Here is a 27,977-nt window from a genome sequence, read left to right as displayed (position 1 = left end):
ATATGGAGCGTGTGGTTGTTCAGGTCACGCCCTCCTGAGCGGACGTCGTTGCGGGTTTGACGTCATGACGCACCACGTCCAGGGTTTTCTCTCTGCCCATCCGACCGAGTCGCCTCACATTCTTTGGTTTGCCGACGCCTCGGACACACCTCAACCGACACAGCCATGGTGGGTTTTCTGTTCCACTCGACCTAACTAAGTCTACCGCCATTCCTACTGGACCACGTTAGCGCTGTGGCGTTTAAAGGCAGTGGTTTAGCTTTTAGAAAGATGTTAAACCTGCGTTTGAATACGAGGGCTGGCTCGCTGGTTGCTAGCGGAAGTGCAACTTTTGAGGAGCTAACGTTAGCTTTCGCGGTAGAAAAAGTTAAGTTAAACAGTAAGCTCATTAACCTTGTCAGAATACTAACTCTGACATGTGTAAAATCAGAATTTGTAGCAGTTTATGAGGATGATGTTTTGACAAATCTAGCGGTTGGAAAAGAAGAGCATTTTGAGTCAACCAGGGCTAGCATTCCGCTTCGTCGCTAAAGCAACCATGTTCATCTAGCCTGATATCTTGTTTTAACAGACTGACTTCTCGGAAGATCAAATCCTCGGTGAGTTATGAGTCTGCCTTGTGACGTTTTTCCAGACATTTTCTTTTCTGCATGCTTCCATACCTGCTTGGTTCAGGTGTTCTCACTTTCACCCTGCTCCATGCCCGCCTCTTGTCATAGCAGTGCTGCCTTTAGGTTAGTTTTTTTTTTTTCTTCTTCTTCTTTATTTCCCTACTGTTTCATCACTTTCCACTTGCAACTGCTTGTCCTTTGCAGATTGAATTTAACCTGGAACAGATTCATGGTAAGTCAGTGAAGAGGGACCGTCTTAGTACAGAACTGATGGCTACCTTGGAGTGTCAGGGTGTGAGCTGCATGTTTATTTGAGAGAATCTGTTGTAAATGTGAATGAGTCGTTTAGCGCTGTTGTTTGGTGACTCAAAATCAGTCATGTTCTGCATATAACGTTACAATACTTAACCAGCTTGAACTATGTGTTCTGTATGTGGTCAGTCATGCAGTCGTAGTACGTATTAAGCCAACAAAAACTCATACATGTCCTTGCAAGTGTTGTTTTTTTTTTTTTTTTTTTTGCTCCTGTTAATGTAAGCTTGCCATAATCTTTGTCAAGTATCTTCCAAGCAGCTCATCCCCACCAGTTTGCCCTTTTTTGGTGCTGGATAAGAGTGGTGGATGGTTTTTGTCCTTAGGCTGGTTTCTGTAATCACCGTTGACATAATAGGCCACTGCTACTCTCTCACTCCTCCTCCTTTCCTCCACTCCTCTAATACCAAATATGGTGCTGGGGAAAAGTTCTCTCTTGCCAAAAGGGAAGAAACGCATTCCTCAGAACAGGAAAAACTCCACAACATTGCCTGAGCTTTTTATTGGGGGGGGGGGCGGGGGGGGTGGCTTCTCTCAAAATATTAGGAAAAGTCTGCTGCCCGGATATTGAGTACCGGTAATCCAAATTCACAACTCCCTGATTGCTAGACCTTTGCGTATCTTTTTGTTTGGCTCCTGTGATTAAGTAGAATACTTGATGTTGCATCAGAGTAAACTAATCAACAGTGTTCAGTGACAAGATCTCCTAACTGCTGACCTAAACAACAAAAACACTCAGCACATGTTGATGCCCGAGGAGCCTCGGCCACATTGTCTCATTTATTGCTCCACAGCACTGCAGAACTATCGATGACAGTCAAAGTTGTTGAACTGCAAGAAGCTTGACTCTAGTGAGACTCTAATAACTGAAGCACTATAACTACTTGTGTATGGACCTTCTCATTGCATCCAAAACATTGCCAAGTTATTAAAGGTTGTTCTTGACTGATGCCTCAGATTGAAAAAGTTACAAGATTGTTCAATATTTGCAGGTTATCATGAGAACTTAGAGCATTTAATTGCTCATATTCTCATCATGTTCAAGGTGGCCCGTTTATACCTTTACAATAGTGCTTTTTATTTTTTAGCACACAAAGCATGAGCCTGAAGAAAAGGGATATTTTTCATTTACTTTGACCATATACATACTATGCATTCCTTTTTTAAACTTGTTTCTTCGATTCTGCAGATTAAAAGGAACTTGTCCCTTTTAACGTCACTTTAACAAAGTGATTCAAGTACTTCTGTTGCTGGTATCTGCTGGTCATCTTCTTAAAGTGTTAGTTCGTGAAAATTAGATGAACTGACTGGCTAAAAAATCTCATCAAACAGTTAAACCCTGACACGTTTTTGTGTACTTTCCCCTTTAACTGCTGAGCTTTATGTCTCGATCTTAACATCTGTCTCCTCAGTAGTTTTGTTTATTATATATATATATGCTACATTATTGCTACATTATTGATACATTTAGATACATGGTCAAGCCACACTGAGAATCATGTGCAGATTCAGCTACAGTGCAGCTCACACTCACCTTTTTGGTGGTATAAAATCTTGTGAACTGACCAAACAGACATGCTTTTTGGGGAAGTGGGATGTTGTTGCCAATGTTGTCTGCTGCACACTTGAGAAAAGCCAACTGTTTTCAGTCGTTCGGCCTCATTTGACCATGCAGAGGGAATGATGATATGATGCATAATGAGACATTGATTAATAGACCTGCAGTTATCAAGTGTAATACATGGTTGGAACTTTAATGTGTTTTGCTTGGTTCCACAACACGAGTGTTAGCTTGCCCAGAGGGGTGTGTAATTGATTTATCAGTGCAATGATTATCCCAGATTGAGTGGCTGGATTGAGCCCTCCTAGAGTGGTGTGTATAGCTGACGTCGGCTTGTTAGTGTGCTGCTGTGCCATCCGTGCTCCCTTTAAATGTGGCCTACCAGCAGACAGCCCGATGATTCACGATCCCAGTTGCTTTTAGTAATCTGCTTGTTTGCTTTTTCACAATCTTGTCTGGATGCCTTTTCATCTTCTTTTTGCTGTCTCACTGTCCGCATATGATCCTTCCATACATGCCTGCCCAGCTCTTGATTTTTACAGTCGTCTGGATGGCTCTTCTCTAATTTGATGCGTGTGTTCTGCAGAATTTAAGGAGGCGTTCCTGCTGTTTGACAGAACAGGAGATGGGAAGATAAGTTACAGCCAGTGCGGGGATGTCATGCGGGCCCTGGGACAGAACCCTGTCAATGCTGAGGTGCTTAAGGTCCTGGGAAACCCCAAGGCTGAAGGTGAGGTTGACAAAAAAAAGAAAAACCTGCCAGGAGTAACATGACTTATGTGACAAATAAGTGATTGTCACAATGCAGAGTTTTTTTCTTTTTCTGAAAATCCTTATCTCTCGGTTGCATTACATTTCAGCCGAGGAAGACTCGCTTGCCTGATGTATTCTTGTCTGCTTGTTTCTGCAGAAATGAACACCAAGATGCTAGACTTTGAGCAGTTCCTGCCCATGTTCCAGGCCATTGCTAAGAATAAAGATCAGGGCTCCATGGAGGATTTTGTGGAGGGACTGCGTGTCTTTGACAAGGAGGGCAACGGCACAGTAATGGGAGCAGAGCTACGTCATGTCCTCACCACGCTAGGCGAGTTACCAGTTATCGCACTTGCGTCGATATCTGAGACTGAGAGAATTCCCCAGAATGCGAACTGTCAGCATGAAAATTTACTGCAATTAAAATGCAAATGGCATTGAAATGATATAATATTTGAATGTATTTGTGCACTTTTGCATCAAAAACCATCCAGTGAGTTCATTATATTTTAATTATTGTACGTATCACACTGAATATGTTAATGTCAGCCACATGATATACCTAAATATTTATGTGTCCAATTTTTACAGGAGAGAAAATGACAGAGGAAGAAGTGGAGACGCTCCTGGCAGGACACGAAGATGCAAATGGCTGCATTAATTATGAAGGTGAGAGTGAGAAAAATAAATAAATGGGAACAAGATGGAGGGCTTCCCATAATTAGGCGAATAACGTGTGAAGATATCATCGCCTCAAACAGCATCTGCAAATTATCTCGTGTGACCATCCTATGCAGGTTTCCCAGTACAGTAATGAAGCCATGTTTATGCCTGACATGCTTTCTGTGCATGTCAAGACTTTGTATTTTTAGTAATGACACGACAATCATTATTAGCAAACAACGTGAATTTTCCCTGTTTTTTTAAATTCTGGACAAATAAGGCAATCACTGGGCTCCTTAATCACTGAACTCACTGTAACAGTGTTGTTTCTCGCTGTAGACCTAAGATGGAGGTGGGCGTTGATGCATGTTAGTGTCTCCTGTCTCATGTGTTCATGAATAAACCGTTGACTGCTCCAGGTGTAATGCAGACTGCTCAAATTGTTTTAACTGTTTTTCCTCCACAGCATTTGTCCGCCACATCATGTCAGGCTGAGGGCCGGTACGGCATTGGGTATACTAAGAAATGGCACCGCCAGGCTTTCCTTCATTTTCGCTCTCAAATAATCCACTCCTATTAGGCCACCCTAACACTAATGAACTGTAGCTGTGCTCCTCATTGGTATATTGGATAAAAAGTGCTGTTGCACAGTGTATTGTGAGCTGTAGCTGCCTGTGGGAAAGCCTAGTGGTCCCTCCTAGTTTTAGACCTGAGGCTTCGACCATGTATAGCCTCCTCCTGCTCTGTCTCTCCCTCCTGCAGCCCTCTGTCTTGGCCCTTGGCTGCAGCATGCCCCTCTGCATGTGTCTGGGATTCCCCTCAAGTTTACAAGGGGACATGGTGGACACACAAGGAAATGACTGGTCTCATTCAGGGGAAGCCTGGTGGCTGCTGTCGAGGCATTCGAGCTGATGGGTGTGGAGATCACATGGCAGCTCCTCCAATCTCATTTGCATGTCATTGGTGCTTTTATAAAACAGGCCTTTTCATCTGTTGGTATCAGAGGTGCTGCTTTTTTCACAGACACGCATACAATTGACAATTAGGACCTTGTAGACATGTTTGAGTATCGCCACCAGCTTTGGGAGAGTGGGCCAGTCCTTTTTCTACTAACCAGAGAACTGCAATGAGTTGCTCTTGTGCTAATTGTTTTCTCCTCTGTACTGATGGAAGCTGAATTTTTAGCTGGCCGCCCTCTTGACTGGACTGTAGCTCCCTTGACCTTCTCCCTGTTTCTGCTTCTCAACTAGAGGAAAGCATACAGCACAGATGGCTTCTCTAACCAGCTCTTCTTGGATCATAGACATGGCCAAATGCTTTGGCTGAATAGGAGATAGAGATGATTACCTCACCTCTTTCTCTCAGTCCACTTGTCAAGCCCTCTCTTCTCTGGGTGAATTGAATATGAGTGGGGGATCTACTTCCAAATGCAGCATCTCCCACCCAGGCTCTCGGAGGCTGGATGAGGACGGGGCCTGAGCTCCACATGCTGTAGTTGGAGTAGGTCTCTGTCTGGATCGAGACAAGAAGTCTGACACGTTTCTCTGGTCTTTTCTTTACAGAACTGGTCAGGATGGTCATGAACGGCTGAAGGCGAGGAGCACCCGCTATTTTTGTACCCTGTCACATATTCCCTCTTTTTGCAATTAGCTTTCTACAGCCCCCCTCCCCTGGCCTTGTCCATGGAGTAGTTTTTCCACATTTAATTTAAAAAGTGCCTTTTCATTCCCCATAAGAGACCACGTTTGTCCCTGGCTGCTGCTGCCAGGTCCACTCACATTCGTGACCAACTCAGTATGCATTCAGGAGTCTTTGAGCTTGCGTTATTTGCAATAACATTCCAAGATGCAGCACTTAAGACTTCTTAAAATTGGATGATGAAATACTGTAACTATTGCTACTACTAGCGTGTCATTAGATGGGACAGTAATATATATATATACATAAATGCATAGTGTCTGTCAGCGATCTACTGTACTTGCTTAAGCTGGGGAACATTTTCCTCTGAACCAGAATAATCAAAGGTTAAAAAAAAAAAAAAACATTTCAAATGGGTTCCCATGTTTTTAATTCACCCTACTTTTGTTGGTGCATTTGAATAAATGTCTTTCCTGAAAACCTAACTTTTGGCCTGAGTGCGTTTGTGTCAGTATCACAGGTCACATCGGGTCATGAGAGCTGCGTCTTTCCTGTATATTAAAGTGAATATGGTTAGGTGGTTGGTACTGCACAGACTGGAAGATTGCATAAGTTATAAATTTACTTAAAATGTTTCATGCATTCATCACATAACTTGTCATTAATTGAAAGTCTTCCTCAAAGGTTTGGTAAAGTTATGGAAATGTAAAAAAATGTGAACCCTGGTTAGAATAAAACCTCCTAACAGATGCTGTCATGCAGTGACACAGTTGCACTGTTAGTCTGCTGACACCAGAGGGCAGTGTTATGCAGGAAATGTTCCCCGGAAGGTAAACGGTAAAATACACTGAAATATAAAAAGAGGAACAGTGCCTCAAACATGCTCCTGTTCACTTTATACCGGATTGATGAAGGAAGCAAAGATTCCAGCCACACAGTGCCAAACCTGCCAGAGCCTCTGTCACTTTCAGGCTATTCCACATTATTTTAAGCCATAATTTTAATCTAATTTTTTTTTTTTAAAGATACCTTCAGTAAAATTTTGGATGCTCAACTTGTAAAATTATAATGCAGATCACATGTGCACTGTAAGACTGAAAAATGCTTTAGCAGCTGATATTAAGGAGAAGAGGAAGACGTACCTGAGCGGGAATATCAGACTGGTGGAAATCATTCCAGAGTATCGTGCAAGGTGTCACAGTGGACACAGCCTTTGAAAGCTCTGCACTTATCAAGGTTTTTTATTCCCTCCAAAGATTACTTTGCATATTTTCTTATTTACCAGCCCGAGACAATGAGGGCAGCACAAACATCATAATCCAGATTTACATGGTGCCCTCAAGAAACCCCAGGGCGCTTCACAAAGTACCAGACAACCTGGAACCTGAATATTACTATAACTCAACCGTATCGTCACAGTTATCGTAGCATGTAGCCTTTAAGTGTCATCTTATGAATTAATTCATTTGTTTCTTCGAATCAGTGCTGTGGTTTCACTCGTGTGAACTGAACAGGGAGCCACATAAGGTTGCTGTGTTTTCAGTGAAAAGTATTGAATATGAATCAAATCAGTGTGACTCATAAAATGTACACACAAACATATACGCTGCAACCGGGGGAAATCTTAATGCGCTGCTACTTTAGAAAATCTATGGAATTAAAGTTCAGTGGAGTAAGGATGAGTAAAACTAAAACATGAACTTGCTCCGAAACAATTTAGTTTACAGAAACAGTGCGTGGAGAAATAGAAATGATGTCATGTGCTGTCCTCTGCATATCAAAAATCTTAATTTGGTTATGATCTTCAGCTCTGCATCTCATTGTATAGAAGAACAGCACATTATTGTCAACGGTATATTAGGGGAATATCCGTATTATGAATTAATAGACGACGATTTGCGGGCTGGAAAAACACCAAGATTCTCCTGCTGGATGCAGACATGTCAGAGTGTCATCACCTCACATTTCTGATGCAGTTGTTTAATTTCCCTGTCTTTGTGGCTGTGCTGTGAATTTTCAGGGCAAAGGTTTGGTGACAAATGGAATATCAGCGGTAGAGGACTGGTTGGTGGCTTCCTGACCTTTTCTTCATTTTACTCACAAGCAGCCACAGCTATTTCCCCTCATTAGGCACCACAGCTATTGGAGTGTGCAGCTTATGTGAGTCGGCTAAGGTTCAGGAAGGTGTCACAGTCCACTGCTGAATAGGTTGGCCACTAATTACTCTGTATGCGTATGTGTTTGTGTGTGTGTGTGTGTGTGTGTGTGTGTGTGCGAATGTGTGTGGTCGATGGAAGTCAAGGCTATTGATTATTTTAATCCTCCTATTTGTGAGTCTGTGATCCTCGTGGCTCTGCATTTGACAGGGGAATCACTAATGGGCCACAGCGCAGCCTGTCTCAGACCTCTCCCCGTCCAATTAACTTTCAACTGGAATCTGCCAGGAGAGAGAGGCTGCGCCGGGCATTTCTCCCTGCTCAGAGGCAACAGATTTTCCAAATCCTGAAAGTCCAGGATGCCAGCAGATCTCTGGTCTAATTAGACACTTCATTTATCTCCGTAAAAATGTTAGAGGCATTCATGTGTGGTTGAACATGGAGGTGATACCTCCTCCTTCCCGGTTTTGTAGCAGTTTTTCTGTTTTAAAATGTACGCACCCTCAAAAAAAAAATTGAAATTACGCATGGAAATCAACAACATTCATTTGGGAACTTTTTTTTTTTTTTTTAATTAGAACTCTGATGCATGACTAAAACATATTTCAATGCGACTGTTTTTGCATGTCATATGAAATTCAACCCCCCAGTTTTAATATAGTCATTATCTCATACAGTCTATGCAATTCAAAAAAAAAGAACAGTTTAAATCATTTATAAAGCTCAAGGCAGAAGATTAATCGCGCTAGTAACTCCTTTAAACAATTCAAGCTGATGTAAATATTTCAGCAGGATTCAGAATTTGAGCACCTGGGTAAACAAAAAGAAAGATGAGTTTGTTTATCCATTTTAGTCGGAAAGCTAAAATGACTAAAATGACTAAAATGCGATATTAAACTGTGGGTTTTGTCTCCATGGACTAAAAGACTAATCTGTTTGTATCAGTGAGTTGACATCATCTCTGAAAACCTCCCTGATTCCTGGAGTTGTCACTGCGGCGTTGCTAGAAACGATGCTGGCTCCAACAGGAGATAAACAATGTCCGCTCGATCCACAGAGCCGATTCGGTTTGTTTGTACAATTGATCCTGATATTGTTACATTTAAAAGGTATACATTGGACGGATTTAGTGGATCCTGTGTGTATTGTAAGCTGAGATCAATATAGTGGTATTAATGTTTTGGTCCTGGACACTGTTTTAAGACATATTGGAAATCCATGCCGGAGCAGGCAGTGGCTCTGGTCAGCCACTATTGCTTCGATCTCAGCTGTAAGTCCACGCTGGCATGTCATACTCCCAATCCTCCACAGTCGGTCCGAGTGGTCTCTCCAAATAAAACCGAGCAGCCGTCTGCGTGCGAGCCCCCGACCTTCACCACACCTCCACCGCCATAATAAGTTAGACCACAGATACAGAGGTATACTTCTTTTAATAGCAATTCATCCTACTCAACATACCGGTTAACCCGTCCCAAGATTACTGTGTTTATACATATGATGATACTTAGACAGTTCTCTCAAAAATAAAGTACCAATGGCAGTGTAATTACAGTAGCACGTCCGTCATGTCATGTACAACACTCAATGTAAACACTGCAGCTGTCACCTCGTCACTGCTGCTGCTGCTGTATCTTACACTATCTATAGATCCGCTCATACATGCTGCCACGCACACGCACGCACACACACACACACACACACACACACACACACACACACAATATTGCACCTGGCAATTATAACTTGGCAATTACTGTATACCTTCATCACAAACAGGTGTGACCTATAAAATGTGTTGTCTATATGTTCTTTTTTACTTTGTTGTGTTGATGTCCTGTGCCACATCAACCTCCATTAGAATAGCCTTGATTTAATCATCATGGCTGTCCCACTGCAGGATGAATCCCACAATGAATTTAATCCATTGCAACTGGGGCGGGGGGGGGGGGGGGGGGGGGGGTCGCTGTGAAGCATGTAGGGAGAATTATTTTACAAGTTGCAAAATATAGGAAGGCCATTTAATCAGAACACATTGCAGGGCATAAATATCTCAATAAATACAGTCTGAGTGAAGATGAGGTGTCTTTTTGCCTCAGCTGTTTTCTTGATTAACGGCATCTTCAACACAGTTATTGAATTAAACAATCAGACTGACGGCGTTTGTTATATTCTAGTTCTTACGATGTCAGTTAATATGGCACACAGAGTATTTTAGATATGTCGTCGTTATTTGCATCTCTACTGTACACAGTCTGAAAGTATTCGTTGCACACAGAGGGCGGGAGGGGGTGCAGCTGATGACTGTCTTAGTATCACACAAATCAACTTCACTCCAATTGCACTCGACACACACTCTTGCGTAGTCTTTTGATAATGTCGTGATGTCTGTATACGTGTGTGTGTGTGTGTGTGTGTGTGGGCTCACTTGCAGGTGTTGTGAATGTGCATTAATGTGTGTACCTACATGTCCGTGTGTGTGTGTGTGTGTGTGTGTGTGTGTGTGTGTGTGTGTGTGTGTGTGTGTGTGTGTGTGTGTGTGTGTGTGTGAGACAGTGGGGAGTTGGGGTCTGAGATATTCAGTCTGGGTAGATGAGGAAGCCGGAGAAGGTGCTGTACTTGTTTGTGTTCCCTCCGTGGACCTTCCCTCCGTCCAGCTGCACACACACCTCATCACCCACGTCCAAATGCAGGATCACACTGTTGGAGGCGTAGTCGTAATTCTGATCAGCGTCCTGAGCGATGGCGCTGGCTCTTACCTGTCAGCCACAAAGGACAGCGGCAATTAAAACGTGGACAAAACAAGACACTTGCAAACGCCGTTGCAGCGGTTCCACCTGCTCGGTGTACTCAACAGCTCTTTAAAACCATATGTTGTTCTTCTCTTTAATGTCTGTGTGTGTTTTCAGGCTTGGTTATGATCAATTATTAACGGTTTCCAAATGAAACACTCAGGAGTATGACATCTCCGCCTCCAGGGCTTCGCAATCACAGTGGATAAACAGAAGGATAGGACGGTGACCTGTGACCCCAGAGGTGGAACGAAAACAGAGCCACTCTTGCATTTATTGATCGGCTGTGGTTGAGGCTCAGGGCAAAGGACCGAGGATGGAGATCTGATTGGGTTTTGGAGATAAGCAGGCTCACAGGGGACAACAGGTCGTCTATGGGGAAACTAGCTGAGGTGAGGAACAGCATCACTATCCCCACCAGCTATTGACCTGTTGCTTATGATCCTCAGTCCAGCTCAATATGCATGATATTGAGTGGCTATGCCTACGCCAGACAGCCTCACATTTGCATGCTGCGTGTGAGTTGGGCCTTATTGACCCAGGAGCAGTGGATCTTTACTTGTTTGTTAACACATTTAATTGGGTTTACTCTTTGCTGACGTTTAAATACACATGCCTAGATTGAGTTAGAATTGAAAAGGGAAAAGGATTTGCTCATTTATTATTATCATTCTCATCTTGCGGCAAACCTGAGCAGCTCACCTCTGTAGACGGGTCACACGCACCTTTGCAGTACTATATTCTATCTTTATCATTCATACACACCACTTATGTTCATTTCTATTTTTTTTTTCGTTATGCCTGTTTTTGTTATTGTCATTCTCATTATTAGTTTTCTTACTGTATAAATTCTGTTTTTTTCCTAAACTTTTAGACTTTTCATCAGCCTCTATGTTGCTGCATTATTCAACCGTAAGAGACATTAATGGGACTGATGTATCATCCCTGGATGTCAATTCTGAAATCGCAATATAAAAAAAATACTGTCTTCACTCCCTCACCTTAAACTATAAGCATATCTGGTTAAATTCCCCTGATGTTTCAATGATTCTGGTGGAGCAGCCGTGTGTCAGCCATCGGTGGCCTTGTGTCTGGCTCTGTGTCCATCTACGTGGGGAACACTCAATCTATGTCACCAGCCAGACAAGCCATGCGCATCTCCATGACAGCCACAGAATATGATCAGCAACTCAACTATCACCATGTCATTCCAATCACTCCGGCTGTATCTCCCCAACAAGCATGCATCAATTTGGAAGCAGTCAATCGCTGGCCAACAGAGCCTGAATTACTTTAATGAAAAAAATATTTTTTATTTTTTTAACCCCCGCAACGATCCATTTAGCCCTCATATGATGGTTCACCGTCTCTCATCCACTGAGTTGTTTTCCATTGCTGGACACCATCTGGAGGTGTTGTAGCCAATGAGCAGCATTTTGGCGGCCAGGAATTAAACACGTCCCTCTCCATTCTAAACCAGACTGATTAGGAGAGCAGGGGAGCCTCCGTGGACGTCACAGTCCGACCGGCCACAGCTACAGTTACACTACCGCCACTACTACTATTACCACTACTACCCACGCTACTACAACCACCGCTACTACCCACGCTACTACTACCACCGCGACTACCCATGCTACTACAACCACCGCTACTACCCACGCTACTACTACCACCGCGACTACCCACGCTACTACTACCACCGCTACTACTACCACCGCTACTACCCATGCTACTACTATTACCACTACTACCCACGCTACTACCCATGCTACTACTATTACCACTACTACCCACGCTACTACTACCACCGCTACTACCCATGCTACTACTATTACCACTACTACCCACGCTACTACTACCACCGCTACTACCCATGCTACTACTACCACCGCGACTACCCATGCTACTACAACCACCACTACTACCCATGCTACTACTACCACCGCTACTACTGCTAGATACTTTAGGCACTTTTAGGCTTTGCAACTATCAGAAGTTACCAGTTCCTCATCTCCATCCTGCACTGAATGATTCATGTGCTCACTGATAAAGCATCATAATCACCATGGTAAAGATAGTTATCGGCTTAATTCGTGTAACTTTTTAGTGGGTTATGAATTTTTATTTCAGTCATAAAGTGTTTTATCTGTTTTTACCTCTGAGCCTAACATTCTGTATTGAGTACGAATAAAACCGGCCCACAGATAAACTGTATGAATGTTGCAACACTTCATCGCAACCCTTAAAATTCCTTGCCTATTTGCACTACTACCATTTTATGATATGTTTGTTTTTGTTTTTTTTTATGAGGGAAGTTATATTAGGTTATGGTATTTGAGTGGCCAGGAGCAGCAAAAATCACAAGCCTGGTCCTATCAGTGTCCTCATCAATGAAAAAGATAAATTACTAAACATTTGTCTCCCTTCACAAAAATAATGAAAGAAAACACGAGAGAAAATATTTCATAATATACTTTACTTTTTATTATTATCTTTATATACCCGTCTTGATTAATATCTTCATCAAAGAAATCCATTATTTTCTCTTACATTCTTTACTTTATGTATGAAAGTAGTAAGTACTCTGGCACAATTTAGCTCTTCAAAATACTGCACGTAAATATCCCCCCAAAAAAATGAAAGAGCAGGATCGGACCTACATGTTTTTGGGGACTCTGCTGTTACCAGTGCAACTCCGGTGGTGTAATTAAACAGAGAACGCAATCCGCCTGACTTCAGGCCTGCAGCTCTTAAACGACTACCGCGATCCATCCATTCATCGGCAAAGGTTAGATTGTTGTTCCGCTTGACGTGTGTAGTGACAGCCAATATCACATTTGCATCCCTGGTTACTTCTGACAGTGATGCCGTTGTTGTGACTTCCTATCGACACCAGGCATATGTCATCCTGCTCATTATTTTGGCCGAACAGTGTAACGGCGGGGGAAAGGGAGATCTTCCCTGTTTCCCCCCCTCAGGCCCTCTCACAGCCTTAATGAATGGAGGGGTGGACCACAGCAGAGTCATTGCTCAGCGTAGAGATAATTTTGCTGATATATGATCTATGAATTGTTGCTTCAGCTGATGTTGCTGCGTGTGAAGGAATAATACAAGCCAGCTATTAATTCAGATAGCAGACAGAGCAGCACGAGCGAGCCGCAGTGGGATTAGGACTGGAAGCCGACGGAGGAGTTTGATATGGCTGGAGGACACGACTGATCCATGTGAACCAGGCAGCACACTCTGCTGATCCCCGTGCTGGAAGGGTTGCGAGCCGTGAGGCAGGGACCCCCAGGGCTTGCCTGTGGCTGTCTCTTTCTCCGCCTAGCCCTTTCATTATAGGGCCACTAGTAAACACGCCTGGGAGAAGCAGAAGGGGGGGCGGGGGCCGGGGGTGGGGTGGGGTGTTGGTGGTATGGGGAGCAGCTGCAGTGTCATTTTCTATATAAGAAAGAGTAGAGCTGCAGCACAGAAGACAGACAAGGATAGACAAAAAGAGAGGATAAAAAAAAAACAGCATTGAGAAATGAGGCGGGGGTTGGTGGGTGGGGTGGGGGGGTGGGGTTAGAGTAACAGACTGATCAAGCGAGGCTATTTTGTGAGGCCAGGGAGATGTGGCGGTATATGAAGTCTTGTTTTCATCTGTGGCGCTGTGCTCCACTGGTAATAAAACTGACAGGATTCATTCACTGTGATATACTGACCTCTTAGAGCGGAGACAATAGAAAAGTAGCTGTTAAACTTACCTAAGGGATCACAACACATGGTGGGATGGTTGGGGGGGGGGGGGTTGTGTGGAAATAGAATATTTATTGAATCGTGTTTCCTGATACCTCCTCTGGGAGTCCTGGAATTACACGGTGACAAGTGATCGTAACAGTGAACCGTATCTTAGGTTGCTATCACCAAGCAGCCACAGGCTTGGACAGTAACACAATCATGATCATGACAGCATCTTTTGGACTAACTTACCTCAATGAGTAATCATGTTTTTTTTTTTGTTAAGATCTCTCGCGGACTAAAAAGACACCTAACTTGTCTCCATTGAACAAATTCTACAAGCTATAGAACTCTTTCTCTTTCTCGCGCCCTTCTTTGAGGCTAATTACCTTTCACCTGTGCAGTATCTATGTCTCTGTACTGGGGGAGTTAACGCAGGTACCAGTCATTACAGAGAGCGATGACATTTTAACACTATGGTGTGAAATAACTTGACCTTTAACTGAGCAATTAAAAGAGCCTATGACAGGTGAAAAAACAAGGGAAAGATTAAATGGGAGACCAGCTAGTGTCTGTACTGCTTTAAGAATTTGAGTTATATTATGGTGTAAATGCTTACATGCTCTTTGCAAATCTTAAAAATCGTGTTCAGTCACAGCAAATTTGTTGTGCTCTTTGTGCGTTTTTGTTATACCTTATCAAGAACCGGATATGGCCTCGTCTATAGGCAGTATGACACTCACGCGGGAGGCGCGTCAGTGTCTACTTGTCTTCAAGTCTTTAAGAGTTTTGGATGAACTGCGGTGCATTATGGGAGAATAAATGTGTACGTAAGCAACACACATTGCGATTAATGAGGAGAAGTTTTGGTGAGAGGGTACGCATGACATATTACCACCCCTCACAGCATAAAGCGTGCAACATTAGCATAGCATGTGCTACTGGAATATCAAGTAGCGTAGACGCTGTATATCCCTGACAGTGAATTAGGATTCGTGTAACTGAACACATCTGTAACAGCAGTGACAACAGGGCTACGCACATTCATGATTATTTATGTAGAGCAAGGTTAAATATCATACCATCTTCACAAACATCATGGAATGTAACTCACATGTGTGCTTTTACTGTTCAAGGTGGATTAAATAGGTCATGGGTGTTTAGAATTGTCAATGATGTCATGTCACAAACATGGAGGCGACTGAAGAGCGCCCCACTTCAATCCCAAATCCCTCGACTCGGAGGCCATGTCATGCTGCCATGATTTGTGAAAGTTAGATGGAGGTGGGAGCATGTAGGCTTTACAGAGTGGGGATTTAGTGACGGTAATAGGTATCGGATCTATGGGAATCCCATAGAAGCCCCGCCACAGCCAGCACATCCTCCCAAAATCCTGGCATGGCATTATACCACACTCATGTCTCGACGCACACACACGTAGGGACAGGGTTAAACGGCCAGGATTCCCAAGAGGAATCAATCAGTGGTTCAATAATGAATTTACCACCAGGCACCTGCAGTTCCTGAATTTGTGTATGAACACCACTTGCAGACCAGTTTTCTTTGTTCTTCTTGCCGGCCTTGCTCACTTGTCACGCTGAGATGTGTGGAGTGGGTGTCCATTGGTCATCGTGCCTGAGCTCATCCCGGCCTTCACTAGCAGCCTCCCCGATGCCTCGTCTACCAGCCCACTGTCTCCACACCTCCATTAAGTCATCTATCTTCCTCTGCTTCACCCCCGATCTTCCCATCAACTCACTTGTCTTCTTTTTCTCTCCGTCTCACAGGCTACAAGTGGACGTCTCAGCATGTCCCTGTCATGTCAAGTCTCTTGTGTTTCATTCATTCTCGCTCAATCTGTCTCGCATCTGTTTGACTGACTGACAAACTAACACAAGGTTACCAATTACTTTTGGTAAGGTGTAAAAGACGCAACACAAACAGACAAAGAATGTTGAAAATGTGTTGCAATTAGATAGGTTTTTTTGGGGGGAGGGGGATAAAAGGAAAGCAGCGGGTATCCAGTAAAGCCCGAGCACCTTCGGCAATAATAAAACGGGCAGTTTGATTCCTCAATCAGGAATGCAACCTGTCAAACATAGTCTCTGTTTTGTTCACCCCAGCCACTGCCCCAGGCAGAGCTGGCACTAGCCTTGGGGCTTCAATAACTCCAAATATGATCAGGCATTCTGCAGCATTTCATTTACCCTTTATTTTTTATCTACCAGCAGCTCAGTTTATGTAGAACCCTGTTAGGTGAGTGCTCTGTTCAACAGAACTGTTTAAAGGCGCCACCTGACAGGTGTCAGATGGACCTGGGTGAGGTTAAATAATTGAGCTGAGCGAAAAGATAATTAATGAAGAATCAATGAACAAGCCGGGCAGGGGGTTTGTAGAAGAAAGTATAGCCGGTGTTCAGGGAATCTAATCTGAGATGTTTAAATTATTTAGCAGGCTACGATGACTTGAATGACAATAGAGGACATTCCGCAGGCAGCTTTAAACACATATTCACCCTGATGTCACGCATAGCCAATCAAATGACAGTTGACAACCAGCGACTTCAGAAATTTAGCGTGGCCACATAGCATTTTTGGACTGAAGTGTTTGAATTCAGCTGTTGTGATGAACCACCCGGCATGTATGAGCTCATAATCGCCTGTCTGCACTTGTTTGAACAGTCCTTGGCTCACTGCGCGCCGGGAGAGTGGGGCCTGTAGGAAATATTTGCATTTCAAGTCCTTGATGAATGAATGAATGTAGGAGGCAACTTGAGGAATGTTTCCTGAATTCGGAGTCCTCTGGTGAAATCCATGTGATTTATCTCACCTCCTCTCCCATCTCCCCCCATCAGCCCCTCTGTCTTTAATTAGTGTCTGGGGAATGAGGGAGTGGATGAGTGGACTGTCAATTTTACATTTATTATTTATTTAGCTGAGGTGTAAACTGACTGGTCCACACACTGACAGACACTTCTCCTGTGCTCTTTTGCACTTCTGTTTAGGCAATAATCAAGCTCTGTGTATGATATTTACTAATTAGACTGTTCCTTTGGTGGCGGTGGCTGCATTCTGCCACTTGTCATTTAGTCGCAGTCCATGTGGGAATGCAAATATCAGTGGCTGTGATTTTAGACTGTATGAATTCCCTTAATGAGGAGAACGATTGCTATTTCATTCTTTGGCTGTCATGTTGCCACCTGCTAAGTGGAATGTGCTCGGAATCTGAAGCGCTCAATGTTGCCAAGGTGAATGTGAGTCAATAGTATCACAGGATGGTCAACAGTGAAGGAAATCTGTTGCATGGTCGTGTGTGTGCATACATACATACACGCATGCATACATCCGTATGTACACACACACACACACGCGCGCGCGCGTGCACACGCCCTACATACTTGCATGCATCCACATTCTCACACGCACGCTTACTAACCAGTCCATTCTTCTTCAGGTCGGCCCACATGCTGGTCCCGTCACCACCTCGCATCAGAACGTGGTAGGTGAAGAAGTAGATGCCAGGGAGAGGGCAGGTGAACTTGCCGGTGCTGGGCTCATAGTAGTTACCTACATTGGTCACCACATCGTCAAACTTGAGTATTTCATTCCCCTCATGCTGCTTGCGTAGCCCTGCGTAAAAGGCAATTTTGGGAGTGTAGAGTGAGGGAGAATAACCACCAGGACCAGGACCTGGGGGCCCTTGCGGTCCCGGTTTGCCTGGCTCTCCGGGGGGTCCACGTTCTCCAGGAGGGCCAGGGATCCCTGGAGGTCCACGAAACCCAGGCTTTATCTTCTTCCCAGAGTAATCCTGGGGTGGTGGAGACACCGCTGTCAATTCCTGGCCCGGCTGAGAGGTGGTGTAGGGGTCACACACCATCCTGCAGCTTCCGAGCATTTCATAATGGCTCCCTGCGCTTCCCGTGGTCCCGCCTTTGGTTGTGTGGACCAGCAGGGGAATGGCCACCAATAATATAAGAACCATGGCTACACCTACAGCAGCTCCAATGACACGTTTCCTGCGGCTGAGCCGTGAAGCGGCCAGCGTCAGGAAGTCCTCTTCCCCCTTGGCTGGAATAGTGCCGGCCAGGATGAAGCCTCTCAGAGAACTAATACCTTTTGAAAAGGTGAACACAGACGTGGAGAGGAGTGGAGGAAAGTGTATCACCAGGCCAGAGAGAGGGCAACAACCAGATGGAAGGGTCCGAGAGAAATGATAAAGATTACTACAAAAAGAAAAGGAAAAAAAAAGATTTTAAAGGACTATGGTTAAACTTTTGACACCACAGAGTTTAAGGTAATAATCGCAAATGTCTGGCTCTCACACGGGTGGCGACACATTAGCAAAAACATGCTTCATCTGGTGAAATCTCTTTCTTTTTGAGGAAAAGAAAAATCCTGATTAGCGTGTGTGTGACGAGCTTATTAAAAGTTGGCTGGCTCCGCTGACAAAGGAGGGCCTGCGGGTTTTATTTGTTTTGTCAGATGAAGAATAATTCACAGTTTCTTCAAAGAAAAATCTCCCCCCCCCAGTACAAACAGGGTCTCACTTCATGTAAATGTGTCTCCAACCATCAGTGACAGAAGTTGATCAGAAATCCTCTTGCTGATAAAAATCCCCCTGCTTCTGTCCTCATGAAAAAGCCGGTTTTCAGGGAACTGAACACACTTGGTGAGCTCAGGATGGATTCGCCCTGCTGGTAAATCAGGGTCTGAGGAGGACAGCAAAAAGAGCAAAGCCACTCAATAATTAATTTGCTCTCAGTACCATTGTTAGGTAAATAATTGAACTGTAATACAATTAAATGCATGAATGCAGCGAGTGACTGCAGTAATGAAATAATGACGGTAACAAAATAACATTTTAGAAATAGATATCAATAAGAACTTAACAAATATTTAATTATTCTGATCATTCTTGTATTTAAATTGATCTACTATCGTTTTTCCTTCATCTTGAAGATGACGGTGATACAACAAAGGATTATTCAGTGTGTTCTTATATTTCTGGTTATATTTTCGACCGCTAAAGGATCCAGAAAGAAGATTTTACAAAACAAAACAAAACAAAAACAACTCACCGTTTTTTCTTTATAATCCGATATTTTTTGGGGGAGAATAAATCAGTTAGTGAACTCCGCGTCCCACGAACCCGACCGAAGTCGTGGGGTGTCTGATGGAGAGCTGCATGGGAAGCCGACGGGTGCGCAGAGGACGCAGGGAAAGTGATGTGACTTTCTTAATCAGCGCTTAATCCTTTCTTCTTCTGTCCAGGTAGGAGCGTTGGGTTTAGATGCCGGTAACGTCGAATGAATTGAAGCCTGGAAAACACTTATTAGAACACTTTTTGACGTAATTCCAAAGGAGGGACGCACGGCAAATTGGCGCTCCCATCCGGAGTGGCTGTCCGTGTCGCCTTTTCTCTGCGTTTGGTCCATGAGCGCTCCTCTACACACCTGTTAGAGCTCTCTCTCTCCCTCTCTCTCTCTCCCTCTCTCTCCCTCTCTCCCCCTCTCTCTCTCTCTCTCTATTCTATGTCTAATTGCCAACCAGGAATGAGGAATAATACCCCTCTCTAAAGTTAAATTTTTGTCTTTTAAAAAGCAAACAAAACAATGATTAATGGAGCCAAATGAGACAGTGGATCTCCGGCTGAAGCGTAGATTTAACTGCGCTGCTGCCTCCCCTTGTTAGCTTGACATTCACCTGTTGTTTGAGGCACTTTACAAGGAAAATGTTTGACGGAGAAAAGCAGATGTTTTCATCTTTGTGTGTGTGTGTGTGGGGGGGGGGGGGGGGGGGACAGAGGACAGAGGAGGCTGACAAAAGTTGCCTGGGCATGGCGAGGAGACTCTGAATGTTCCCCAGACCATTGCCTGTGTGTGTGACTCACATCCCACAGCTATGAAGCCTCATTAGCCAGGCACCCTGCCCCACACGTCTCACTGCTCTTTCCCCTACATTTTAAACCGTGTACACAGAAATATACCCTCTACATGCAGGGACATGCAAATAGTTTCTCCTCAGCCAATAAGACAAAAAAAGTTTGCTTTGCATTTTCTCTCTGATGCAACGCAAAATAATGATGTGATATCAGCATGTGTTTCCAGTATCTACCGCCATGTCACAGCCTCTGTTCTTTCATTTCAGGAACATCTTTAACTCATATCATCATTTCCTTGGAGTCACCTGTCTGACAGGCGCAGTCACGGATCCAGGAGTTTAAAGTTTAATGGCAAAGCACAGGGAGCAAAGGGAACAGGTCTACATACAGTATTGATAACTGCCTTTTCATCCGCCGCCACCCACTTGACCTTTCTCTCCCTCCTTGGATGTGATGATCGCCGTCTGGCAATATAGGGATCATCTGACCTGATCCTAGCAGACAGGGGGTTTTCCGAGGAATAGTTTGATTTTTTTTTGGGGGGGGGGGGGGGGGGTTGAGTTGGAAGCTGTGGAAGTTGGGAGTGGGGAGGGATTTTTTTCCATGGGGAGATGCTGGCAAAGCTGATCATTGCACAGACAAACTGAATGCTGTGTCAGTCCCAGTTTTTAAGCTCAGTCACTCTGTCCCACTAGGACAGTGCTCAGAGGTCCTGAGCAGCAAGGGGAAGATAATCATTGCCAACAGTCAGAGCCAATATGCTCAGGATTGGATTTTTAAAGCCTGTTAAAATATTACTGAGGTGATTAATATTGAAATATGCGCATGTCTTTCAGCTGTCTTCCTCCCTTGCTCCCTATTCTCCTCTTGATTTGTTCCCCTTAGTATTCACTGTCACCTAAAATTCCAATATTATGCATTATGTTAATGAAATGTGTCATTCTTTTAATTCGGTGCAATTGCTTTATCATGCCACTTGTTCTAACTTGGCTGCATTGCATAAAGAGCCATAGGAGAATAGGTACTGGGCTCCCTCAGTTATTCGTTTTTTTAAATAATTAATCGCACATATGATGATATGCAAAGTATAAATCTTTGTCTTTTGTGCGCATGGCTGCACGAGTGTTTTGCTCTTCCGCGTAAACAAGTAAGAGAGGAACAGGAGCTTAATTGTGGCCACATTATTCATATTTGAGTCCTCTGCTGCGGCTGGTTTGTCTGCATGGTTTCCTGCAAACATTACATTACAATACAGCACATCATTTAAATATCTTTTCGCACTTAATGATGCACGTGTGGCACAATCAGCCGATTGTTTCTTCCGAAAAGTAATAACGTGCACAGCTGTCAGTGATGAATGTTCCAGATGAGTTACACACGTACGCGGCGGCGTGACATTATTGTGTTTTGCTTTGCGAAAGCGTCACACAGTCCACACCACCACAGGGAGCGTGACCAACACATACTGATCATCAGCTCTGAGGGATGATGACATATTGACCCCAAGAGGCACATAGCTGCCGGAGGGCCGGGATTCCCATGGGGGCCACTGCTCACCTCTTCCACAGTTACACACTGACAAGAATCCAGCTATCAAGCTCCAGTTCTTTGTTATGTAGATGTAAATCAATTTAGAGGTCATTAGGGATATAAAGAGGAGATCTGGGCCAGATTTAAAACCTGCCTCTCTGCAAGAGCGCGGCTGCATTTCCGGCGGCGTTTGCATATGATGCGTAAAATATAAATGCAGATAATACGGTAAATTTACTCAATTTGTACGGCACCGCTTCTGCCGTGACGGGATCCAAAGCACTTTGCAATGTTGCCTCATCCCCCCGTGAGTCGCGCTGTTGGTGGACGCTGCCATAAAGGATCACTCAGAGAGGAATACGAGGTCTGTTTATTCCGGCTCACTAGCCCATGCGACACATTGTTTTTGCACTCTGTTATGAAATGCCTTATTTTCTCACCGCTCATGTGTGCTTACAGTAGATTTGTGCGCAGCACGTGTGAGGGTGTGGATATTCTACATCCTGGCGCTGTGCGGTTTCATTAAGCTCTGATTATGGGACCTGATTCAGAGTGACAGTGTGCAGATTGAGTTGCACAGCCACTCTAATTCTCTCTATTAATAACAACCCTCCACACTGCCGTCCTGAACCACATTTATTAATCACAATTTGTCATCTGTCCGGTGCTCCACCCTCTCCTTCTCCATTTCTCCTGCCCTCCCTCTCAAGCTATGTCTTCCTCCTCCTCCTCCTCCTCCTCCACCCTCCCAGCAGGGCCAGTTATCCCCTATACCTCCCCGCCGCCATGCACCTCCTACTCCTCACCCCCAGCTCAGTTTGCCTTCAGCTCAGAGACATGGTCCAGCATACAGAGGGATGTTCTTACTCTCCTCCCTCACACCCTCCTGCTCGCTCACTGTAACTGCACTCCAGAAAGAATCTGATTAATCAAAAGCTCTGCAGGTTTTAATTAAAACAACAAGCAACATCCTGCATTGTGCGGACTGATTTAGTGGAAATCTACTAAAGATTTAGTAAATTTACAATTGTAGAATAGTTACTGTTAGTTAACAGTTAAGTCTGTGCAACACAGTTGCAAATGGCTGCTATGGAGCACTTTGATTATTTTTCGTATTGCTTCCAGTTATCTGGAATTTCTGTATCAGTGCCGTCATCTAGTCAATGTCAATCAATGTCCATTCTGACAGACATGCTCACTATATGACTGCATTATTGCTGAAAAAAAATGGCCATAACCAAAATCGCATTTCAGCCCATGTCTCAGTCAAATGGCCCTTGACCCTACTCAGAGACATGATTTATGAGTCAGCTAGTCCCCCAGGTCCTGCTCTGCCACTCCAGTTTTGCTGCATTTACGCTCATTATACTGACACTTTAAGGATATTCATTTACCCTGAACTCAAATTTAATCACACAGCAGAGCGTGTCTCTGACTTCGGTTTTCCAGGACCTACAAGCACACACAAACAGCCAATCTGGCGTGTGTTCAGCACGTCCAAAAACCACCAGCACCGCTTCTGCGTGTAGAGGAAGGTTTTGCAGCAGCAGTGTTCTTCTAATTACACCCCCCACCGACCCTCTTGCTCCTTCGCGATACCCAGCACACCACGGCTCCCTCACAGAGGACCATGCAGGGTCCTTCAACTGTTTTCTTTAAACAGAACGGGTGTTTGGGGGAAACAGAGCCGATTTTCATGTGCAAATGTCAGTCAGTCCTCTCCCAGCAATCACAGGCCCGTCTTCTCCAGAGATCTTCCTTGAGACACAGCCTGAATAATTTAGCAGCTCTGTGCCACCGTGCTTTAGGGTCGCAACCTTCCAAAGTGATGACAGAAAGACGTTGGCTGACTTCCCCTCCCATTCACTTCCATTAGCACTTATTTACCGTTCCTGATTCCAAGCAGACAAAGCAGAAGGCCTCACCGGGAAGGAAAATCATCAACGCTGAATAAACTGTGTCATAAAGCGGAGCACAATCAAATAATGACATTTCCAGAGCATCCCCAAGTTGGCGGCGACCCCCTCCTGTGCCACACTGTGGAATAAACACACCGCGCACACATGATCACCCAAGCCAGCAGACACAGACAAAAGACATGATCAGAGAGAAAAGGTTGAGAAGTGACTCACAACAGGGACAGATGTTAGAGAGAAAATCCTATCGGCGTATGAAAGGTGTGAATTAAGATTCAAATAGAAACTTCTAAATCTTTCACTTGAGGGGAAGAGATATTCCAGTTATTTTGAAGACATAACAAGAGAAAGCAGAAAGACGTAGAGGACAGAGTGAAAGAAATTGATCCGTCCTTCCGTTCAGACACACTCTACATTTCTATCATTCAGACAGAGACAGACAGCTCTTGGTCTGACAAGGGTGGTCATCACTCGTCTGCCGAGGAGCTCTGACAGCAGCATGAGGAGGATGAATGGACTGTCCAGCTATCACAACCAAGACACATGTTGTTGGAGCGATGATACATTTATCTGCCTCATAATTCTTTCAGTCATGACCAAGTCTTTCACATCCCCCTTTCAATTATCATTCCGTTCTATCTCGTTCTTATTTCTCATCTCCTCACGTCATCCAATCTAAGTTTTTTTTTTTTTTCATGTCATTTCTCGTCAGCTGTACCCCCAAATATCGAATGCATTTTACTCTGAACCCACTGCTGGCGTGCAGTCTTTATAAAGCTGCAGATTTGTCGGAATGCAAAAAAAAAAAAAGGGGAAACTGTCACAGCTCCATCACTTAATCAGATGCAGCGAAGAACAAAAAAATAACATGCTTGAATTAAAACTGCAAGTGTGATAAAGCTATTGTTTGGAATTCTACGTCAGAGACTCCTACTCTGTCTCGCTGTTGTGGCTGAGCAACAGTAGATAAATCATTCTGAGTATCACACAACCTCTGCAAAGCGACTCATTTCACTATCAGGGTCTGACCACGTTTTTAAAGTCTAAAAGAGCCTCACAGTTAAGGCACTGCTAAGCAAAAGTAGCCTTCACAGCTACGGTCTGCTGGTTCTTGTGGCCCTTAGCAGCAGTCAGAAAACTCCCGGCAGCCTGGGAAAGTTGCCTCAGCTAGAAACTGAAATGGAATTTTGTGAATTAGCCTGATGATGGCTTGAATGTGCATGCAGGATCTTTTATATGAAACTATGATGCAGGATAACGTAGCTTAAACTTGAACAACAAATCACTTGCATGTCTCGCAGCGTATTGAACAAAATACCCAAGTAAACTACACAGCCAGCAGCTACATTTAAGATTTGGTCAGTAGGTGAAAGTAGCTAGCAGGGAAAAATACTTGCCATGTCAGTTTTTGCACCACTAAAAAAAAGTTATTTTTGACTTATTCTATTCTACTTATAAGTATCTAATGATGAAAAAGAAGTGCTCATCTTTCACGTTTTTTTGTTGTTCACATTTCTACTTCCTTCTGTTGGTGAGAGTCAAGAAAGGTAGACGATGACATGCAGCAAAGAGCCCAGGCCGAATCCGAACCAGCCACTCAGACGACGCGACCTGAACACTGAGCATCGGTGAAACAATCTGCACTGCAGTCTGAGTCGAGCTTAGATGAGCTCAAGTGTTTTCTTTAATTATTACACATATTTAATAATATTCAGTCTCCCATTTATTGACTTAGTTACCGGGTCTGGCCTGTCCAGGTTTGACGTTCTGGCTCCTATGAATTATTTTCCACACATCAACTGCAGGTGCAGCCGTCATCATTGGAACGTGGTCATCTCACCTCTGTCTCTTCCACCTCTGAAGGCTGTCTTTTCGAGTCAAGATTGTTTGGGGACGCCTCTTTAGATCACGTATTTAAACTCATATTGCTGAAGTGCATTAAAGCTCTCTTATTTCAAACGTATCTGCCCCTCGTGACTGACTGCTTCAACTAAAGGGACTCAGTCGTGAAAGGTGGCCACAACAAATAAAAAGGATGGCTCTCACAAAGTATGACTCCTCCATACCAAGGGGCTGATTCAGGAAACCTGCACCCGTGTCTTGTAGTGTATATTCTTGTATCGTCTGACTGCTAATCATTGTGTCACTGCTCTCAAAGTAGCTTTCGTCTTTTCTGAAGCTGCATAAGAAATTAGCAGCCACCCTTCGTCTAACTCGCGACACTCAAGGCGAACGAACACTGACGGTTGACAAGACTAAAAACACAACTAAAGCTTCACTCAACCAAGATAGAAACGGAACACGTTTGTGACATCGTTCAAGTCAAAGATTCAAGGAAATCAGTCCTCCTGGCAGGTGAGGCAGCGCGATTATTGCACAGGTGAGTCTGTGCAGTTTTATCACACAACACATGAAAACCTAAATAAAACCCTAGAATTTAAACCTGGGACAGTTTTTCTTACAGTTCATTGGCATACATATACAGAGTGGAGAAGGAGCCAGCCACGTTTATTAAACATGGAGCTAACGGAGCCCAAAAACTCTCAAGTACATTGCTTGGTCCTCGGCACTTATCGGTAGGATCATGATCACGCAGAGCTGGAAATGCAGAGTCCATGAAAAGTCAGTTTGTTAATACACACCCCCAAAAATCCCAGACGTCACATTCGACATCTTATTTTCAGCATCTTCTTCCAGGGGAACATGCTGGACCCTCTGTCTTAAGCTTCATACTCTACCCGAGCCACTAGCAGCCACCGCTCCACATTGCAGGAGGACATCATTGGAATGTAGGGAAACAGCCCTGGAATGTGTATTAGTGATGCAGCGGGATGTTCCCATGGAAATGTCAGGTGTGATAGCCTATTAGTCCAACTGGTGAGATGCAGCATCGCTAAGAATCACAGAGAGAAATGTCCTAGATTTTCTTCCTCTCCTCCCTCCAACCTGTTGTCATGCACCACAGTGATGCACTGAGTTGAGCCAAACCTGGTCTGGTTAAGCTGCATTTGTGAAGAGTTTAGAGCGTCACAGGACATGTGGTTTGACCTCATGTCACAGGAACGCGTTACAAAGGCGAGTAGAGGGAAGGGAGGAAATGAGAGATCCCTCTGAATTACTAAGTGTGATTGTTTGGTGACTTATGGTTGGTTGCTGTCAACACCGGCATGATAAATTGCACCAAGAAAGAATTACACTTTCTCATTTCTCTGCTGTCTATTTATCTGCCTCTCTTGGCCTGACCACCCCTCCGCCACCTCACACCCATCCCTCTACCTCTGTCCTTGTACTAAGTTCCCAGAGTGACCTTTGGGGAAACAAATCCTCCAGAGTCCTACAGGGGAGCCATGTATGGCAACCGTGGCGTACACTGTTGGTTTGCCGTGCTTTTTTTTTTTTTTTTTAGGACATACAATCACAACATTCACATTCAGAGCTGAACCTTTACAAGTACAACAAGATAGAAAACAAGAGTCACTACACATGTGCAGTGGTGATGCTGTCAGAGAAGAGATGTGTCACGAAAAGGAACCACACACACACACACACACACAAATAAGTCAAATAAATCTCCTGAGTCACTTTTCTGTTTTTTTGACAGCAGAAATAAAGCAGATCTGCTCGAAGAGACAGCCTGTAGTGATGATGTGAACCCTAGCGCCATGTCCCGGGTTGCCTGAGCATGCTGAGGAGCTAAAAAGTCAATGATTGAAGCAGTCTTTTTTTTTTTATTAAATAAGAAGTAAATGATTCAGTGGTGATATGAAGATGAGTTTTATGTTAATAGTGAACAATTTAATGTGACTTTTCAGACCAGAGTGATAGAGGTGTGACAGTGTGGACTCAATTAACAGCTCTTTGGAGGTAGCCGGTGTTTTTAATATCACTACACGGCCTGAGGCAACTGACAGAAGAATAGAAGGATGAGAAAAACAGGCGAATTAGTGATGATGAAAATGAGACATCCGCTCCGTTCTGAAACAGCAGCTGGGATTGGAAGTGTTTTGGTGGGAGCAGGAGGAAGATGTTGCCAAAGAAACAAATGAAGCTCAATCACAGGAGTCTGATGTATTAAATATTGTCGGCGTGTCTCAGTTAGCAAACAGAGAAGCTGATGGATGATGAGTGCCCGGACAATCTTTACTTTGGTTAAGCCCTTTAAAGCTGAGAGCTCCTCACTCAGTGAACAACTAGACTTCTTCTTCCCACGCGGGTCTACGTTCTCATTTCCTTTCCTTTTCCTTTTTATCGTGCGTGTATCAGGAGAACCATTTCCCCAATTCTTCCTGACATTCCCTGTTGCATAATGTTTCTAACTGACTGATCAGGTATCAGAGATGGAGTTCTTTGCGTAAATGCAGTCTGAATAATTCATACAAGGCTGTCAGTGAGAGAGAAGGGGGCATTTTAGAAATCAGCTTGCTAGGCCCCTGACCATGAATAAT

At 44.1% G+C, this 27,977-nt stretch overlaps 2 protein-coding genes across 4 annotated transcripts; one reads left to right on the top strand and one right to left on the bottom strand.

Annotated features, from left to right (window-relative positions):
* Positions 1–39: 39 nt before the first annotated feature.
* LOC147256606 (myosin light polypeptide 6) lies at positions 40–6,023 on the top strand. Of its 3 annotated transcripts, none has more exons than XM_086214762.1 (7): positions 40–168; positions 572–599; positions 3,071–3,214; positions 3,395–3,568; positions 3,829–3,906; positions 4,367–4,401; positions 5,463–6,023. In XM_086214762.1, exons 1-6 carry the CDS (start codon positions 166–168, stop codon positions 4,393–4,395), a joined length of 456 nt encoding a protein of 151 aa, XP_086070888.1. In that variant the 5' UTR covers positions 40–165; the 3' UTR covers positions 4,396–4,401; positions 5,463–6,023. The 3 variants fall into 3 exon arrangements, with proteins under 3 accessions (XP_086070888.1, XP_086070890.1, XP_086070889.1); XM_086214764.1 differs by having other exon boundaries at positions 4,367–4,413; XM_086214763.1 differs by lacking the exon at positions 4,367–4,401.
* A 4,136-nt stretch (positions 6,024–10,159) lies between these two features.
* Positions 10,160–19,612, bottom strand: c1ql4a (complement component 1, q subcomponent-like 4). The gene is made up of 4 exons (XM_086212799.1): positions 19,284–19,612; positions 18,753–18,914; positions 17,642–18,428; positions 10,160–10,450 (listed from the first exon to the last, which is right to left on the bottom strand). The coding sequence occupies exons 2-4, from the start codon at positions 18,755–18,757 to the stop codon at positions 10,271–10,273; spliced, it is 972 nt and encodes a 323-aa protein (XP_086068925.1). The 5' UTR covers positions 18,758–18,914; positions 19,284–19,612; the 3' UTR covers positions 10,160–10,270.
* Between the last annotated feature and the right edge of the window lie 8,365 nt (positions 19,613–27,977).

This window comes from Aulostomus chinensis, chromosome 9 (genome assembly GCF_037954235.1).
Source record: "Aulostomus chinensis isolate RoL2024-O1b breed Wild chromosome 9, RoL_Achi_v1.0, whole genome shotgun sequence".
NCBI classification, from domain to species: domain Eukaryota; kingdom Metazoa; phylum Chordata; class Actinopteri; order Syngnathiformes; family Aulostomidae; genus Aulostomus; species Aulostomus chinensis.
The sequence above is the reverse complement of the archived record's forward strand: the minus strand, read 5'-3'. Positions and strand labels throughout refer to the sequence as shown.

What these genes read in the sequence shown, in the direction of transcription:
- LOC147256606 (XM_086214763.1), top strand. An exon ending in TCATGTCCTCACCACGCTAG is followed by an intron (nt 3,569 to 3,828) that starts GCGAGTTACCAG and finishes CAATTTTTACAG; the next exon opens with GAGAGAAAATGACAGAGGAA. An exon ending in TGGCTGCATTAATTATGAAG is followed by an intron (nt 3,907 to 5,462) that starts GTGAGAGTGAGA and finishes TTTTCTTTACAG; the next exon opens with AACTGGTCAGGATGGTCATG.
- c1ql4a (XM_086212799.1), bottom strand. An exon ending in ACCTGAAGAAGAATGGACTG is followed by an intron (nt 10,451 to 17,641) that starts GTTAGTAAGCGT and finishes TGTGGCTGACAG; the next exon opens with GTAAGAGCCAGCGCCATCGC.